The 19,845-nt window shown below is 45.0% G+C and overlaps 1 protein-coding gene across 2 annotated transcripts in view; it reads left to right on the top strand.

Moving 5' to 3' along the window:
• The first annotated feature begins 10,438 nt into the window (after positions 1–10,438).
• brd10 (bromodomain containing 10) overlaps positions 10,439–19,845 on the top strand; it is a 78,835-nt gene continuing 69,428 nt past the window's right edge. For both annotated transcript variants that reach the window (XM_078214097.1, XM_078214095.1), the window contains exon 1: positions 10,439–11,525. In XM_078214097.1, coding sequence (XP_078070223.1) covers positions 10,675–11,525 — 851 coding nt within the window. In that variant the 5' untranslated portion in view covers positions 10,439–10,674. The remainder of the gene's footprint in view (positions 11,526–19,845) is intronic.

Here is a 19,845-nt window from a genome sequence, read left to right as displayed (position 1 = left end):
GAACTGGAAGAATGTTCGCCATGCATCAGGTTTTATGCAAGTACGGAGGCAAGGAAAGAGAAGAAGCAAAGGGTAGGTACCTGTGTGATAGGGGTGAAGGCAGAGGAGATTAAATAACCAAAGATTGTAATGCAAGACAAAATTAGATGGCAAAGGGACAATTCAAGAAAAAAATAGGAATCGATGTTTGGACGGGAAAATTGCACCAATTATCTGAGCTGCCTTTTTTCAGCGTGCATGGAGATTTTCCAGTTTCCCAACAATTTTCAAGTGATTTTTGAGCAGAGGAGGTGGAAAATGTGGCAAGCGGGGTTTCACTGCCAGCTCCCTGACCTCCTCCAGGTCGGACCATTGTTGCTCACTGTCCGGATAAAGGATTTAGACTCGGGGAATCAGATGTATAACTTCAACATTTTCGATGAGCAACAAATTGGAGGACATAGTGTTACTGAACTTGCAGAATAGACACATAGTTGGCAAGTACACTTCATTGTAGACAAGTGTAAAATAATACATTTTGTAGGAAGAGAGAGGTAGAACTGAAAGGTAGAGAAGATATGCTAAACTTGTATAGCACTTTTGTTAGACCACAACTGGAGTACTGTGCACGGTTCTATCTCCAAATTGTAAAAAAGATGTAGAGCAGTGACGAGCAAACCTTTTCATCACATCCAGGTGTGGAAATTGTATTGGGGCCATAAATGCCCAAGAAATGAATAATTAAAATAATTTCTCGCACAAGTAAATGTTGAATCTGTGTATGGTTTGCTTCATTTATGCAAAGACTTAATTTTAAGATATTTCTGCCTATGTAACTAACTCTGCTAAGCTTAAAAAATTAACTTGATTACATTTTAAAACTCAGAAGGCATGCTGGGTTAACTAGAAATTGACTGCATTTTTGAAGAGTATGATGGAAGCAAAACAGGCTTTCATAAGCCAAACAAAGCTTTTCATAAACAACATCTGTGAGGCCAGTTTCTCCAAGTTAGAGACAGCATGTGCCAAACAATTTCGATAACAAGATAACGAATCACATATATTGTAGTTTCAGCTCTATATTTTCAGTTGAGTCCAATCCAGTTTAGCTTTGTTCTTGAGTTCTGTTTTTGATCAGTACAGGACTGGCAGAAGAAGCCAGTCTTTCTCTCTCTCTAGCTTTTTTCTCTTTCTGTTCGCTTTTGTAATGATTTAATTTTAAGTTCTGTTCAATAAAAAATTCATTCAAAACTCCGTACCAGTGCCATCTTCGTCTATTCAAAGGTATGAATGGTCCCTACAGTAAATATAAAACTTTTATTATGATAATTATAGCATTTTATTTCATTTAGCAAATACAAACCTCCAAAGCCAAGCAGCAGTCCAATTTTTCTGACATTAAGTTGATTAATCCGCCACTTAAATCTGTAGAGGCGACACACCTCAGTCATGTTTTTCCAGAAGGGGTTTGTACTGTCTCCCCGGCAGTCAGGGTTGACTGCTGACAGGCCTTGGCCTGTCCTGAACCTGTTTAACAAGGACCACTCTCGCTGTGGTAGTACGAGACCTGCCATTTGGCAGCTGAGGTTTGTCACAAGGAACTTGTCTGTGACTTCTCTTGTTCCCCATTCCTTGATCCAAAGGATGTTGGCTGGTAAATCTTACTCAGGAAGGATGCTCCATATGGTGCTCCATATTGTACCAACATAACAATGCATTACAATAATTAAAGCAAACCTTTTTCAGGCCCTCTTGGCTCAAGGTGAACAATGCAATCAAAGGCATCAAAGTCCAAAGTCAAATCTGCAAAAAGAAGCTGTGACGCTGGCCAGTTAATTAGGATTCCGTGAGATTTGTGGTATTCCAGCAGGGAAAATGTGTTTACACACGTGGGGAGAGCCAAAGATTTGTGTGCCAGCTTGCAAATGTTTGGGAACTTAGATTCACTCAAGGAAACATTAAATTAATCCAGCTTTTCTGGATTGCATTTTTCCTTGAAGTTGATATCTTAATGTTAGATATGTCCTGTTACATCTGTAGTTTAAGGATCTGGCACATAAAGGGTTAAGGTGGGACTGAGTCAGCACCGCCCACACTGCGATGTAAGAGAGCACATGACCCACACCTTGGGGTCAGGCTAGTGTTGGACGAGCAAGCATGGGGATTGTTCCTAGCTTGGATCTTTACTTGCACTTATGTATATGATTTCTAGTAGTTAATAAGATATTCATCATTGAACTACCTAAGACTATGTATACCTACTAAACTATGATCAACGTCTTATACCATTGTCAGCCTTTTGATTGATTCTTGCACTCCTTGGGCCTCCAGGGAGTTATATGAAGCAGATCTCTTACATTTTCATGACTATAGGGTGTTAGGGAATAATAGATTGCAGCCAGAGAAAGTTAAATGTAGCCAAGAATTCAACCAAAAAATTGATGTAGAGAAGTGCAGTCAGTCAGGTCTCTACACAACAGCCAGACCAGGTTAGGATGGCAGATTTCCTTCTCTGAAGGACATTAGTGAACCAGATGGATTTTGATGATAATTGCTGATAGTTTCATGGTCACCTTTACTGAGGCTAGTCTTCAAATTCAAAATTATTAATTGAATTTAAAATCCCCCAGCAGCTATGGTGGGATTTGAATCCATGTCCCGGGGCGGCACTGTAGCACAGTGGTTAGCACTGCTGCCTTACAGTGCCTAGCACTGCTGCCTTACAGTGCCAGGGATCTGGGTTCGATTCCCAGCTTGGGTCACTGTCTGTGTGGAGTCTGCACGTTCTCCCTGTGTCTGTGTGGGTTTTCTCCGAGTGCTCCAGTTTCCTCCGACAGACGTGCTGGTTAGGTGCATTGACCATGCTAAATTCTCCCTCAGTATACCCGAACAGGCGTTGGAGTGTGGCGGCTAGGGGATTTTCACAGTAATTTCATTGCAGTGTTAATGTAAGCCTACTTGTGACACTACTAAATAAACTATAAAACTATAAACTCTGAGTTACTAGTCCAGTGACGTTACCACTACACCACCATTGCCTCATAATTATAACAGAAATATAGATGCAAGATTTTTTTAATAGCTTATAGATATATATCCATTATAGTGAGCATTCTGCAGTGTATTACTATGTCAATTCAGATCCAAGGGTCCCAGGTTAAAATACTGTGCTCGAACTGATCGAATCCAAGACAGCTGCTATTGCTGTACTGCTTTCCTCATCGTTAAAAAGGACACCAGCTTGAACTTGTTCACCGTCTCTGGGAGGCTGACTAGAGTGCCAACGCACACTGTGTCGGATTGTGTATGAAGAGTAGCTGCTTAGAAAAGACACTGAGGGACTACCAGCACTCATGGCACCAAATCTTAGCAAGAATCAGCACCTTCAGGTGAAAAAATGAGAAAATTGGACAAACCAAACAAAAACAGAAAATGCTGGAAAATCTCAGCAGGTCTGGCAGCATCTGTGGAGAGAGAATAGAGCCAATGTTTTGAGTCTGGATGACCCTTCATTTGAGCTGGGGGAAAGGTGTGTTGAGTGGTGGCATCATGCTGGAGTTGGTGGAAATGGTGGAGGATGATCCTTTGAATGCTCTGATGAAGGGTCATCCAGACTCAAAACTTTGATTCTATTCTCTCTCCAAAGATGCTGCCAGGCCTGCTGAGATTTTCCAGCATTTTCTGCTTTTGTTTCAGATTCCAGTATCAGCAGTATTTTGCCTTTAATATGAAAGTTGACTTGACTTTCCGATTACATTTTTAAAACCCAAGTAAAAAATAAGCTGAAGTTTTGAAAGTCCAGCGTGTGTACTTCGAAACCTATCACACAAACTGAAACTGCAGTAATCTAGTCACTTACCTTGAATGCACACTTTCCCTGCGCTGCTTTCCGTGCTCCTGTGTATGCACTCACCTCCTCCAACAAAGCAGCTGCACCCCTGGAGAAATGCTCACTTCCGACCACAATATTGCCTTGAACAACTTCCATTTGAACCCTTGGCATGGCCACAGACCGTATCAGAATAGTTTGCCCATCCCTGAGACAGAAGTACTGGTGAAGGTGCAGAGAAGATTTGCTCGAATTATACCAGAACTGAGAGGGTACGCTTATCAGGAAAGTTTGAACAGGTTGATGTTCTTTCATCTAGAATAGAGAAAACTGAGACGTGATCTAATAGAAGTCTTTAAGCTTGATAGAACAGAGGTAGATAGATGTTTCATTTTCAAGAGGAGAACAGAACTGGGGGCCATAAATATAAGATAATCACCAAGCAATCTAATAGGAATTTCAGGAGTAACTTCTTTACCCAATGAGTGGTTACAATATGTAACTTGCTACCAATAGTTGCAGTTGAGGTAACTAATATAGGAATTTTCACAGTATAGGGGATTTTCACATCCTCCGGGTGCTCCAGTTTCCTCCCACAGTCCAAAGATGTGCGGGTTAGGTTGATTGGTCATGCTCAAAATTGCCCTTAGCGTCCTGAGATGCGTAGGTTAGAGGGATTAGTGGGTAGATATGTAGGGATATGGGGGTAGGGCCTGGGTGGGATTGTGGTCGGTGCAGACTCGATGGGCTGAATGGCCTCTTTCTGTACTGTAGGGTTTCTATGATTTCTATGATTCTATGAATAACTTCATTGCAGTGTTAATGTAAGTCTATTTGTGACACTAATAAATAAACTAAACTAATATAGGTTCTAGATAAATAGATGAAAGATTTGTTAACCAAGTTTGGGGAGTCAGTGGCGTAGTGGTAATGTTGCCGGATGAAGTAATCCAGAGATCTGGGTTATTACCCTGGGGGTATTGGTTCAAATCCCACCATGGCAGCTGACAGAATTTAAATTCAATTAATACTTCTGGAGTTGAAAGGTGTTCTCAATAATGGTGACCATGAAACCTATTCGATTGTCATTAAAATCCATCTGGTTCACAAATGTCCTTTAGGGAAGGAAATCTGCCATTCTTACACTGTCTGGCCTAAATGTGACTCCAGATCCACAGCAATGTGGTTGAGCCTTAACTGCCCTCTGAAATGGCCCAGTAAGACACTCACTTCAAGGGCAATTAGGGATGGGCAACAAGTGCTGACATCCACGTCCTGTGAAAGAATAAATAAAGTTAGATGAAGGGGAGTGGGAGGAGTTTCATGTGGAGCATAAACCCGTGCATAAAGCCATTAGACCTGCTTCTGTGATGTCAATACAATGTCATTTTAGAATCATACAGCACAGAAGGAAGCCACTCGCCCATCGTGCCTGTGCTGGCTCTTTGTAAGAGCTACACAATTAGTTCCACCCCCTTGCTCTTTCCCCATAGCACTGCAATTTTTATTTCCTTTTTAAGTATTTAACTGATTCTCTTTTGAAAAATTACTATTGAACCTGCTTCCACCATCCTCTTAGCATGCAATCCAAATCACAACTATTCAGTATGTAAAAAGCATTCTCTCTTTACCCTTCCCGCCCCCTGTTCTTTTGCAAATTATCTGAAATCAGTGAGCTTCCTGGCAGTGAAAACAGTTTCTCTCTAACTACTCTTATCAAAACCTCTCATAATGTTGCAACTTGGACTGCACCTTCCATTAACCTTCTCTTCAACAAAGAGAACAATCCCAGCTTTTCTGGAGTCTCCACATAACTGAAGACCTTCATTAGCATTCTTGTAAATATTTTCCACATCGTCTCCCAACACCTAAATTCCCTTCCCAAAGTGTGCTAGATTTGGACACAATGGGTGTACTTTTACAGGACCGGTGGAGGCAGGTTTTTAAAAAAGTTTTATTTATTAATGTCACAAGTAGGTTTACATTAAGACTGCAATGAAGTTACTGTGAAAATCCCCCAGTCGCCACACTCCGGTACCTGTTCGGGTACACTGAGGGAGAATTTAACATGGCCAATGCACCTAACCAGGACGTCTTTCAGACTGTGGGAGATAACCGGAGCACCCAGAGGAAACCCACAAAGACACAAGAAGAACGTGCAGACTCCGCATAGACAGTGATCCAAGGCGGGAATCGAACCTGGATCCCTGGCAGCAATGCTTACCACTGTGCTGGAGGTAGAATCGGGAAGGAAATCGGAAATGTTGGCGTCGGGTTGGTCGGCCTGGAGGAACATCACCGGCGATGCCTCTGCAAAATTCTGCAAATTCAATGGCAGGACAAGCGCTCCAGTATCAGTGCCCTCTCTCAGAACAACATCCTTGGTATTGAGGCACTGGTTAATCAGCTACGTTGGGCGGGCTTCGATGTCTGCATGCCTGATGCACGACTCCCCAAACAAGCTCTCTACTCCGAGCTTCATCAGGGCAAGCAGTTACAGAGAGTTACAGAGGAAACCTTTCAAAATGTCCGCAAAGCCTCTCTAAAAAGATGCAACAAGCCCACCGATTTGAGGGAATCTTGCTGAAGATCATCCAACCTGAAAAAGAAGCATCCGCAAAGGTGCCAACTATTTTGAACGTCTCCATAAAGGCCCAGGTGGAGGAGTGTACCAAAATCCAAGCATCCCACCCACCCGCCTCATCAAACACCACCTGCCCCACCTGAGGCAGAGTGCAGATCCAGCACTGGAATACTTAAATCACCTCAGGAACCGCAACCCGGAGTGGTAGACAGCCATCCTCGGTCCCAAGGGACTGCCTAAAAAGAGAAGCCGATGCATTCCCTCCTCCAATTGATCATACCAGATTATGAGGATGATTGGGGGACAGGGAGGACTCCACTGGGATCTTCACAGCCTACCACTGAGTCCAGCAGCGTACTGGAGGCAGCCTCCAGGCAGCAGACCCGATGGCCATCAGGAACGACTGTATACACGGCTCAAAGAGATCCACCAGAGGGGCTTTCCATCCCTCTAGCGGGGCCTACTGGCTTCATATCTCACCATTTCAAATATTGCTTCATGTCTCCAGGCACGTCTTCATGATGATGCACTCTCCTCGTTGCCTGAGCAGCACTCAGCTCTCCTGTTGGGGCTGCCAACCTTCCTTAGCGACATGTCCTCAGATTGCAATATATGTACAAAGTACTGCAGATGCTAGAAGTCTGAAATAAAAACAGAAAACGCTGGAAAAGCTCAGAGAGACAAACAGAGTTAACTGGAGGAATCTCATCCACCCTACTCTGGCATAGATACTGTATTTGACCTGTCAACCATATAATTCTTTCAAGTGGTATGATTGATCAACATTGCCAATAGTCCCCATCCCTCCCTTCTTTCTTTCACTGTCAATTCTGAAAGCCTTGTAGCCTATTTCTATCTCCGTAACATTGTCCAACTGACTTCGCCTCTTTCTCAGCTCATCTGTGGCTGAAACTCTCTTCATGCCTTTGTTACCTCTAGACTATTCCGCTGTGCTCCTGGCTAGTCCCCCATGTCACCCAAAACTCTGCTTCCCCTAAATTAACTCACAGTGAACCCAATTCACTTATCACCCCTGTGTTGATCTGATCTTCTTACAAAGTTCAGTGTCATACTTTGTTTTATGATGCAGCATGGTGGCAGAATGGTTAGCACCGCTGCCTCACAACGTCAGGGACCCGGGTTCAATTCCCGCCTTGGGTCACTGTCAGTGCGGAGTTTGCACATTCTCCCCATGTCTGCATGGGTTTCCTCTGGGTGCTCCGGTTTCCTCCCACACTCCAAAGATGTGCGGGTTAGGTTTACTGGCCATGTTAAATTTCCCCTTAGTGTCAGAGGGATTAGCAAGGTTAATACGTGGGGTTGCGGGGATAGGGCCTGGGTGGATTGTATTTGGTGCAGACTTGATGGGCTGAGTGGCCTCCTTCTGCACTCTAGAGATGCTATGATTCTTCTATTCTATGTAAGAAGTCTCACAACACCAGGTTAAAGTCCAACAGGTTTATTTGGAATCACGAGCTTTCGAAGCACTATTCCTTCATCAGGTGAGTGGAGAGGTAGGTTTCCACTCACCTGATGAAGCAGCAGTGCTCCGAAAGCTCATGATTTCAACTAAACCTGTTGGTGCTGTGAGACTTCTTACTGTGCCCACCCCAGTCCAACGCCGGCATCTCTACATCTACTCTCTGTCCCTTGGGATATTTTATGTTAAAGGCCCTAGTGAACCAGAGAATAATTACAGCACAGAAGACCATGCGATCCATCGAGTTCCAATCAACTCCCTGCAAGTGTTGTTCAGCTAGTCACACTCCCTGGCAATTACTTTTTTTATTTCAGGTGCTTATCCAATTCCCCTTTGAAAGCCACAATTGAATGTTCCCCCTCCACACTCTCAGGCAATTTTATTCTACAGCCTATCCACTCGCTTGATCAAAATAATATGTTTTCTGATGTTGCCTTTGGTTCTTTTGCCAATCACCTTAAATGTGTAATAAAAACGGAAAGTGCCGTGGGAAAAAAAACACAGCAAATCTGGCAGCATTACAGAGAAACAGAGTTAACTGTTTCGAGTCAAAGTTGATCCGTCTTCAGAGCTCGCCTTAAATTAATGTCCTCTGATTCTCGACCCCTCTGCTAAATAAACGTTTGTTGTTGCAGTATGCTAGTATCTGCGGGGCGGGGCGGGGGGTTGGGGGGGGGGGCTTAATAATAAAATGGAGGGCAAGGAAAATAAAATATTAAAAAGAAACTTGGAAAAGAAAGTTAATCATAGAAACCCTACAGTGCAGAAGGAGGCCATTCGGCCCATCGAGTCTGCACTGACCACAATCCCACCCAGGCCCTACCCCCACATATTTACCCGCTAATCCACGCATCTTAGGATTCTAAGGGGCAATTTTTTACCTGGCCAATCAACCTAACCCGCACATCTTTGGACTGTGGGAGGAAACCGGAGCACCCGGAGGAAACCCACGCAGACACGAGGAGAATGTGCAAACTCCACACAGACAGTGACCCGAGCCGAGAATCAAACCCAGGAACCTGGCGCTGCGAAGCAGCAGTGCTAACCACTGTGCTACCGTGCCGCCCCTAACGATGCAATGAACGAAAAGACAAACCCCAAATTGCATCAATGGTCTCAGGAACGGAAGGTGTATTGCGTACCCTCCAAAGACCATCTGTGCATTAGCATCTGTGAAGAGAGAATAGACCCAACGTTTAGAGTCAGGATGACTTTGTCAGAGTTCAGATGCTGTCAGACATGCTGAGATTTTCCACATTTTCTGTTTTTGTTTCGGATTCTAGCATCCGCAGTAATTTGCTTTTACTCTCCAAAGTCAAGTCTGGATGAGGCAAAAGAAGGAAAATTCTCTGGGACAAACAGCTTCCACCTTAAGCTTCGGAGAAATTTGGATCAATGATAACAATTCCCATTCTAAAAGGTTTCTAAAAAGGCACTGACTGATTCTGCTGCTCCTATAAATGGCCCAGTCACTGCAGTCCTGGCAATAAACCTTTACAGAAAATGCTGGGGGGAAAAAAACTCAGCAGGTCTGTCTTGGCAGCAAAGTTAAAGTTTATTTATTAGTGTCACAAGTAGGCTTACATTAAGACTTACATGAAGTTACTGTGAAAATCTCCCAGTCGCCACACTACAGCACCTGTTTGGGTACACTGAGGGAGAATTTAGCATGGTCAATGCACCTAACTAGCACGTCTTTCGGACTGTGGTAGGAAGCAAGGGCACCCGGACGAAACACAGGCAGAACAGGCAAATTCCACACAGACAGTGATGGAAGCTAGGAATCGAACCCAGGTCCTTGGCGCTGTGAGGCAGTAGTGTTAACCACTGTGCCACCTCTCTTTTGGAGAAAGAAACATGAATTAGATGTTTTGAGTCCATGTGACCCTCCTATTGAACTTTGAAAAAGTTTGTGGAAGGCCATTGCAGAGGTGCAGTACAATTTGGAAGAATCTCTGAATAGGGCAATTTATATAGGTAATATTTATAATAAAGACTAGTGCAATATGATTTAGTACAAAAAGCAGCATCTTTATTGAATTGTACACTTTGCCTTTTATTTGTATGTAACTAATATTGGATTTTCACAGTAACTTCATTGCAGTGTAAATATAAACCTACTTGTGACACTAATAAATAAACTTTAACTCACAATGCCTGTTGCAATGAAACGCTATGTACGTATCACCTGCAGAGACAGGTTGCAAACCTCTAACGATGCTTGGAGTGAGCGACCTCACCCCGCACGGCCGCCTCGCCAGCACCGCGCTGTCCAATGGCAAAAGGCCAGTCCCTGTCAATCAAAGATGTTAACCAATGGCGTGCGGACTCTTGCTGTCAACCAGAGGTCTCAGCCAATGGCGTTCGGGCGGTCCGCCTTCAATCAAGCGGGCCGACCAATGGCGTGCGGCCAGCTACTGTCAATCAATGATTTTAACCAATGGTGTGCGTCCTCTTGCTGTCAATCACGCGGCCTCAACCAATGGCGTCCTGCCGATGGCTGGGAGCCAGCTGTCAATCACGCTGCTCCAGCCAATCGGAGTGAGCGGGGACAGCGAGCAGAGCCAGGCCGGAGCCCGCAGTGTTGGAGAGTGAGGCGGACAGGCGAGCGGAGCCGAGCCCGGGGGCTAGAGAGGCCGAGTCAGGGTTAGACCCCCTCCTCCCCATCGGGAGAGGGGGGCTGGGAGCGAGTCCCCCGGCTCCGGGGCCTGTGTCAATCAATCGGACTCCCCCACCTCCCGCCCCCCCCCCCCCCTCTCAACCCCCGGCATCACTCCAAGGCCAGGGCGGCCTGGGGCCGGGATGGAGGAGGAGGCGGCGGCGGCGGCGGCGGTAGCAGGTGATGGAGGAGGGCCGGCCGCAGCGACCCGCGGCCCGCGGAACAATGAGCCCGCGGCCGATCGCGAGGACACGGGGCCCGAGGACGAGGCGGGCGGGAGGAGAAGCAAGAGGCCGCGGCCTGCGGGAGAGGAGCCGACGGGCCCGGGGGAAAGAGCGGCGGACTCGAGTTCGGCGGAGTCACCGCGGGACGGAGGCCCGAGCGACGGCCACGACCCCCAACGGCAGCCGGGGCCCGAGACCAGGGCCCAGGCGGCGGCGGCGGGACCGCGGACGCGCTCGGCCAGCGGCCGGCTGCCCCGCGCTAACGGACTGGCCAGGCGGCCGGACGGGCCGGGGGCTGCCGGCGGCGGCGGCAGGTGTAAGGCGGCCGAGCCATCACCACCACCACCGCCCCCCGAGCTGGGCAAGCATCAGGCGGACGGTGAGGGAGAGGGCGGCGAGAGCGACCCAGAGCAGGAGGCCCCCAACCCCAGCTACGAGTTGCAGCAGGGCCGGCGGATCCTGAGCGAGTTCCTGCTCGACAAGCACAAGAACCTGACGGCGCCCTTCGCCCAGGCCGGCGAGGCGGCCGCCGCCGGCGGCGGCAGCGGCAGCCTCCTCCTCCCCCCTCAGCAGCAGCAGCAGCCCGTCTGGCTGCACAAGATGGAAGAGAAGTTCCAGCAGAACCAGTACCTGGGCATCACCGACTTCGTGGCTGACTTCAGGCTGATGCTGGAGAGCTGCTACCGGCTCCACGGCGTGGACCACTGGCTCTCCAGGCAGGCCCAGAAACTGGAGATGATGCTGGAGCAAAAGTTGACGCTGTTGTCAAGGTGAGTGTGAGCTCCCAGAGAGGCGAGGCACTTATGCCCAGGCTGCCTACACACACCAACAAGACATGGTTCGGCTTGGGAGGGAGGGGAGGATTTTAAAAGTTCGTGTTTATTACTGTCACAAGTAGCACAGTGGTTGGCACTGCTGCCTCATGGTGCCAGGGACCCGGGGTTCGATTCTTGGCTTGGGTCAATGCCCGTGCGGAGTCTGCAGCACGTTCCTTCTCCCTCTGTCTGCGTGGGTTTCCTCCGGGTGCTCCAGTTTCTTCCCACAGTCCGAAAGACATGCTGGTTAACCTGGTGTTGTGAGACTTCTTACTGTGGTTAGGTGCCAGGCTAAATTCTCCCTCGTTGTGCCCGAACAGATGTCGGAGTGTGGCGATTAGGGCATTTTCACAGTAACTTCATTGCAGTGTTAATGTAAGCCGACTTTTAAAGTTTATTTGTTAGTGTCACAGGTAGGCTTACACGAACACTGCAGTGAATTTACTTTCAAAATCCCACAGTCGCCTGTTTGGGTACACTGAGGGAGAATTTAGCATGGCCAATCGACCTAACCAGCACATCTTTCAGACTGTGGGAGGAAACCCACGCAGACGGGGAGAACGTGCAGAGTGGGCTCAGACAGTGACCCAAGGCAGGAATTGAACCCTGGTCCCTGGCGCTGTGAGGCAGCAGTGCTTTATCCAGTGATGGGGACCAGCATTGGTTCAAATGTTGACATAAGGCGACCGTATTCTTCTGAACCCCTTCTAAGCTTCATCCTCGTTATTCAGATGATCCACCCCTTCACTGTCTTTACTCAGACTGCCACCTCATTAGGGCTGAGTTCTCTCTTATTTGACTGTGTGGGTTTCCTCCGAGTGTTCCGGTTTCCCCCCTCAGTCCAAAGATGTGCGGGTGAGGTTGATTGGCCATATTAGATTGCCCCTTAGTGTCCCAAGATGTGTAGGTTAGGGGGATTAGCAGGGTAAATAGGTGGGGTTACAGCGATAGGGGTTGGATGGGATTGTTGTTGGTGCAGACTTGATGGGGCCAAATGGCATTCTGCACTGTAGGGATTCTATGATGTAAAAAAGTTGTGTCAGACTCCAAACCTTAACTTTGTCTCTCCTCAAAGAGGCTGCCAGACCTGCTGAAATTTTCCAGCACTTTCTGTTTTTGCTTCAGATCTCCAGCATCTGCAGTATTTTTGGTTTATTTGACTTCTACAAATGGACTGAGTGGGTGGGAGGAGGGGGGGGGGGGGGGGCGTGAAACCATCCCATGTGAATACTGGCGGTACTGAATCTTACAACCATACCAACCTCTGCCCACTGCAGTGATTTTCGTCGTATTCTGCCCATTTGGCCCCCATGGGAATTTGCAGAACAAACAGGTCCAGGAAGGCAACTATCAGGGCAGCGCGAGAACCATGAACTATGTGCGACGGTCCTGATGTGCTGCTGTGATCATGCTTCACACTGGCTTAATCATTGCAGTATTATTGAGAATCATCCAGTCGCTGGATACGTTCACTGACAGAATCACAGAATCTTTACTGTGCAGAAGGCGGCTATTTGGCCCGTTGAATCTTCACAAGCTCACTGACAGCATTCTCCATAATCCCATTCCCCTGTCTTATCCCCATACCCTTGAGCATTCATTCTTTTCAGACAACAACCCAATTGTCTTTTCAGTACCTTGATCGAACTTGCATCCACCACACTTTCAGGATGTTCATTCTGGACCCTAACCACCTGTGGTGAAAAAAAATTCCCCATGTCACTCGTACTCCTTTTGCCCATTATTTTGAGTCTGTGTATTCTAGTTCTTGATGTACTCTTGAGGGAGAACAGGTTTCCTGTCCGTACCCTCCACTTGAATACAGTGGAGCCCCGATTTTACACGCCCCGATTTTTTAGTGCGAAATCGGATATTATGCGATCGCGCGACGGACGCTTTTTAAAAAACTATTTCCAGTTTAGTGAATTAGCGCGACCCCGATAACATTCACGATCACATTTTATGGACCCCAACCACCGCGTTAAAATGGAGCTCCACTGTGCTTCTATCAAATATTTTCTCCAAGGAAAACAGACCCAATCTCTCCAATCTTTCCTCATAGCGACAGTTTTTAAATGCTGGAATCATTCTTGTGAATCTCCTTTGCACTTTCTTCAATGCCCTCACATTCTTTCTCAAGTAAGGTGCCTGGAACTGGACTCAGTACTCCATATGTGGCCTACTTGGTGGCTTATACAAGTTCAACGTAACCTCATTGCTCTTGTACTCAGTGTCCCTATTAATAAAACCTAGGATACTATATGCTTTGTTAACAGCTCTATCAACATACCCGACACCTTCAATGACTTCTATACACGCAAACTGAAGTTCCTTTGTTCCTGCATTTTCATAAGAGTTTGTCCCTTTATTTTATGCTGTCTCCACATTCTTCCTGCCAATATAAATCATCTCACGTTTCTCTGTATTGAACTTCATCTGCCACCTATCTGCCCAATCCACATATAAAATGTTGCCTCTTTGAAGTTTCTATATCCTAAAATAGTGACCCACTCGTTACTTTATCTTTGGAATTGGAGTGAACAAACGTAAACCGAGAAAGCGAAGAGAAGGTAAATCTATATATTGGAATTGCCAGTGCAAGGAAAATCAACTGCAGTTACAGTTTGCAAAGCTTGAACATGCATACTGTTTTGATACTATGAAATCAGTCCTCCTGCAGTAAACCAGGTTGATTCTGAAATCTTGGAAGTGGTGTTGCTCCTTGAAGTAGTACAGTTTGTGTGGTGGGAATGTCAGGGGAAAAATTGCACTTTATTTTGCCTGAAATTACCACCTATGCACTTTGTGTAGTGATACAACAACCAGTTCACACTCAGCAGAATGTCCCATTAGTTTGATGTTTTGAGGGGAGGAATGTTGGCCAGGGCGCCAGTAGAACTCCCTGTTCTTCCTAAGTGCTATGGGATGTTGCAGATTGATCTGAACAAGCCGATAGAGGTTCTGTTTAAAGTCTGCGTGCACCTTCAGTATTGCATGGAAGTTATAGACTGTTTATATACTGCTGTCTTGACATGCTAATTGAACCCAAGGCCCTCTGATTCAACTTGAGTGCCACCACCTGTACCGAGTTGGCATATCTTTTGATTTGTTAATTTCAAAATGTATGTCACCAATCCACAACATCAGCCTTCTCCAAATGTTCTGTAAACACACAACTTTCTGAATAAAGGTGCGTGTCTGATTAAGCAACTACAGTACTGTTTTGTCCTTGCAAGCATCCCGTCATCTTGCATTTTAGTGACCATTTAACTTGTATTAGTATATTCTGTACTATGCCTGCCCCATAGTGGAGTTCACAAGTGCAAATCTGAAAACATTTCTTGTTGAATCAGTAAGTGTCTGCTCTTCAAGCAAACTAAAGATTTTGGTCTGAAGGGCACAACTTTACCCTCTGTAGTGAATTTTAGGCAGTTCTTTCAGATGCTGAAGTGATTATAAGTTGCAGGAGCTACAACCAACATTGAAAATACAATCACACAATTTTTTACATGTTCTTTCATGGGATATGGGCTTTGCTGGCAAGGCCAGCATTTGTTACCTATTCCTTAATGCCCCACCTTGTTGATCTGGTGTAGGTACATCCACAGTTCTTTTAGGAGTCAAGTGCTCGTTTTTGACCTTGCGTTGGAGAAAGAACAGCAATGATAGTTCGGGGGGCAGAATGATGTATAACTTGGAGGGGAGCATGCAGATGGTATTCCACAATATTTGTGTATGTTTCTTGATCCAAATTGCATTTTTGAGGTAGTTTGGCTGGGATCCAGTTGCCTGACTTAAATGTTTAACTTGAAAAATCAAGTTAACTTAGTGCTTCAGCATAGAACAGGCATGCTGTTTCTCCAAGATCTATATAATATGCTTTCAGTTTGTTAGCCATGCCCTACCTGTGCTATTTAGTGATCAACAACACCTGATGGTCTTTTTGATTGGTCTTCTCTTTCCCTTCGTCAGGGTACTTTCAAGATGTTGGCAAAATATAAGAGGTGACTGCTTTCTCTCGAAGCCATTCTCACCCTGGAATCTGGCTAGAGAACTTGTTTCATTTGAAAAAAATTATCTTTACTTGTCAAGTCCAATTCTTACAAATTTCAGGTTTCCATCATTTCTTGCATAGTTGTTTTGCAATTTAACCTTTTGTGTCTTATTTCTGTTTAGCTTGTGCCAATTTTATTTTCATTTGTGACTCAACCCTAAAGGGCGGCATGGTGGCACAGTGGTTAGCACTGTTGTCTCACCGTGCCAGGGGCCCGGGTTCAATTCCTGCCTCAGGTGACTGTGTGGTATTCCTCCGGGTGCTCCCGTTTCCTCCCACAGTCTGAAAAACATAGGTTGACTGGCCATGCTAAATTGTCCCTTAGTGTCAGGGGGATTAGCAGAGTAAATATGTGGGGTTACAGGGATGGGGCATAGGTGGGATTGCGTTGGTGCAGGCTCGATGGGCCGAATGACCACCTCCTGGACTGTAGGGATTCTGTGAAAATATTCTATTTTCTCTTGGTCCTAACTTCTATGTTCATCAGTTAGACTATAAGGCATTGTGGCTCTCTAAATTAATTTTAGAGCACTTGGTCTAGCTCTATAAATATGTACCATAGATAATGAATGATGTGCTATGTCTGTGTTCTATGTTTCTATAAGGATCAAAGCATCTGGGGGGGGGGGGGGTGAATCAGGATATTGAAGGGGGGGGGGTGAATCAGGATATTGAATTTTGATGATCAGCCATTATCATAATGAATGGTGGAGCAGGCTTGAAGGGCTGAATGGCCTACTCCTGCATCTAGTTTCTACATCATTTGGAACAGAAAGGGGAATGCTAAAGCATCCATCATAAACATTTTAATCTCCAAAATTAGCACTTCTCAACTATGCACCCCCTCAATTGATCATGTAGTACCTACATCCCTGAACTGTCCATTTTCCAGCTTCTGACTGAAGTATTTTCTATAAACTGTTCACCTTTTCAAGGTTCAACCTGTGTCCCTTGATTCTAAAGTTTCTAGCAATCAATGAGACATCCTCACAATAGCGTGCTGGCAAGAGTTGTAAAGTGTACTAGATATGGACATACCATTGCCTAATGCAGACTCGCAGATGTTGGGATTTGTTAGTTCATTATAGACACTGTGATACTAATTTTAATGAGCTATCTACCATTCAACTCGTATCACTTTAATGTTGGGCCGGTAGTCTCTCATGACCATTTAGTTTATATTCCCACGTGGGTTTCCCCGTGTTAGTTTTGCTATTCCCATTGGATTAAAATCTTCCCAATTGTTTGAATCTTTCCTCCTCAGGTTTGGTGTAACATGTAAACCTCAATAACTTTGCTTCTGTTCCCAACTGTTTCGTAACTGATTTTGTGAATACATCTGAATTTATCCATGCAGGATCCCCTTGTCTTTGTTCAGTTTTCTCTGCCTATCAGTGGTTTATTTATCTCATCAATTTGAATGCAATCCCAGCCTGTGTTGGATTGCTGAACTGAGTTAGGGTAGCAATTGACATCCTCAAGTTGGCCTCAGATACGAACTAACCCAGATAAAGCCTCTGTTAGGTCCAACTTCTTGTCTCGACTTAGCATTGAAGAGTGGCCACTTGAATAAGGTGCCTAAGGCGCCAGACCTCGAGGTTTGGTTCGCACCATCATCATAGCAAGCAAGAAATTGGTTTGTGGGAAGGAGCAATATTCAAACTGGTGCGCTCCCTTAAGAAAAAAAAATGTTCACAAAATCTCTACCTCTCATTTACAAGTGTATTTCTATTATTGACCCATCTCTTGATTCTGGGGCATGAATATGAGTTTGACAACTTCCTCTGATCCTTCTCCATAAGTGGTGAATATTTGAAGGATGTTCAAAATTTGGGAGGAAGTAAACTTTAATGATGCCAATGTCTTGTCCTGATCTGATTTATATTATGATCAAGAGCAGTAACACTAGCTGATTTTATTACCATCTTTACCTCTCCCAGTTTTGGGATACAGATACTTGTGTCTATTATTGCTAGACTAAGATCTGACTCGGCACAGCGCAAAGATCCAGTTGGAGGCTGGTGCAAGCAAGGAAAGCTGGAGGTGACATCTTTCTGACGTGTAATGAGTGATATTTCTTCGCCGTAATGATGAAAAACTCAAACAAAAGCACACACATCTGTATATGAGTATACGTTCAAAACTAGAGCGTATGATAAATGCCATTTATATAATGACATTTGCACATTTAATGGGGAGGCAGTGGCGTAGTGGTATTGTCATGGGACTAGTAGTTCAGAAAGCAATGTCTGGGGACCTGGGTACATATCCCACCGTGGCAAATGGAGAAATTTGAATTCAACGAAAATCTAGAATTACAAGTCTAATGATGACCATGAAACCATTGTCGATTGTCGGAAAAACCCATCTGGTTCACTGATATTCTTTAGGGAAGGAAATCTGCCATCCTTATCTGGTCTGGCCTACATATAACTCCAGATCAGCAGCAATGAGGTTGACTTTAAATGCCTGCTGAAATGGAGGGCAGTTAGGGATGGACAATGTATGCTGGCCCAGCCAGCAACACTCCCCCCCCCCCCCCCCCCCCAAGTCTCATTTTGGTTTTGTATTTATATTTTTCAGTTGAAATCTGGTTCTTTTGCACACAGCCCTGTGTTCAGGCTGTTGTTTCCGTACTGATATCGCCCATATTTTTCAGTCTTTGTTAGTTCAGAACTGTCAACAGTTGGTAGTGTTGTGTTTTTATTGATTGTATAAACATATTGGAAGGAATTTGAAGAGGCAACTTCAGGTCTTATCAGTGAGGAATTCAACTTTGCTTTTCAGTCCACAATGTCTGAACGTCTGCATTTTTCCAACATTTGCAGCTTGATTATAGAATCATAGAATGGTTACAACACAGGAGGCCATACAGCCCACCATTTTCTACCTGCTGTCTGCAAGCCTAGTCCTTCTCCTCTGGTGTCCTGCAATTTCTTTTTCCCTGTTCAGGTGCTTATCCAATTCACTTTTGAAAGTCACAATTGACTCTGCCTCCTTGGTACTCTCCGGCACTGTGTTCCACATGCTACGTGAAGAAATGTTTCCTCTTGTCATCTTTGGTTCTTTTGCTAGTCAATGTCCCCTGATTCTCAACTCTATTGTCAATGGGAACAGTTTTTCTCTATCTACTCAGACCTCCTCATGATTTTGAACACCCCTCAATCAAATCTCCTCTCTGCTTTGTTTTTACTAAGGAGAGCAACCCAATCTATCCAATTAACTAAGTCCATCATCGATGGAACTGTTCTCAAATCTTTTCTGCACCCTCTAATGTCATCGCATCCATCCTTCTGGTGCCCATAATTGGACACAATACGCCACTTGAGGTTGAGTCAGTGTTTTATTAAGGTTCACCATAACCCTCGTTGCTTTTGTGCACTCTCTCTAAGACCAGGATGCTGCATGCCTTTTTAACCTGCCCTGCCACCTTCAGCAATTTGTACGCAAATATGCCAGGCCCCTCTGTTCCTGCACCTTTTTCGAATTGTGCCTTTTATTTTGTATTGCCTTTCCCTATCAAAATGTATTACTCTGTATTAAACTTCATCTGTCAGATGTCTGCTCATTCTAGCAGCCTGTTTGTCTTTTGTCACTCGCTTCCTCACAGTTCACAATTTTGAAATTGTATGCTGCTCACCTAAGTTTTTAAGTCAGTTAATATATATTAAGATAATCCTAATACCACTGTGCATCTTCCTCCAGTCCCAAAACCATGTTCACCAGCAACTTTCTTTTCTGTCACTTGTCCAACTTTGTAACCATGCTACACTTTCAGTGGCATGTTATCAAATGGCTTTTGAAAGTCCATCTACACCACACCAGCCACATTACCCTCATCAACCCTCTGTTACCACATCAAAAAGAACTCGAGCAAGTTTGCCCAAAAAATTTGTTTCCTCAATAATTAATTAATTACTCAACCATCAATTATTTTGTGTCTACAACAGAGCCTGTATATGTTACACAACAAGTAGTGGCAGATTTAGCGTTGGAAGCTGCTCTCAACGTTAGTTTTTAAACTTCAATTGCAAAGTAGTGGATAAAGATGAAATTTGTTCTGTTTGGTTGGTGCATAACTGGAATATATGGATTCTGGCTTTTATAATCTAATGTTTTGTCATTTTCATTACGTTTTGGCTGTGTGTTTCCTAGATCCTACTTGCATGGATTATAGTCCATTGCAAATGATAGATCCCTAGTGTGCTTACAATTTTGGCA

The sequence above is a fragment of the Mustelus asterias genome, chromosome 6 (genome assembly GCF_964213995.1).
Source record: "Mustelus asterias chromosome 6, sMusAst1.hap1.1, whole genome shotgun sequence".
NCBI classification, from domain to species: Eukaryota; Metazoa; Chordata; class Chondrichthyes; order Carcharhiniformes; family Triakidae; genus Mustelus; species Mustelus asterias.
This window is presented reverse-complemented; position numbering and strand designations above follow the sequence as displayed.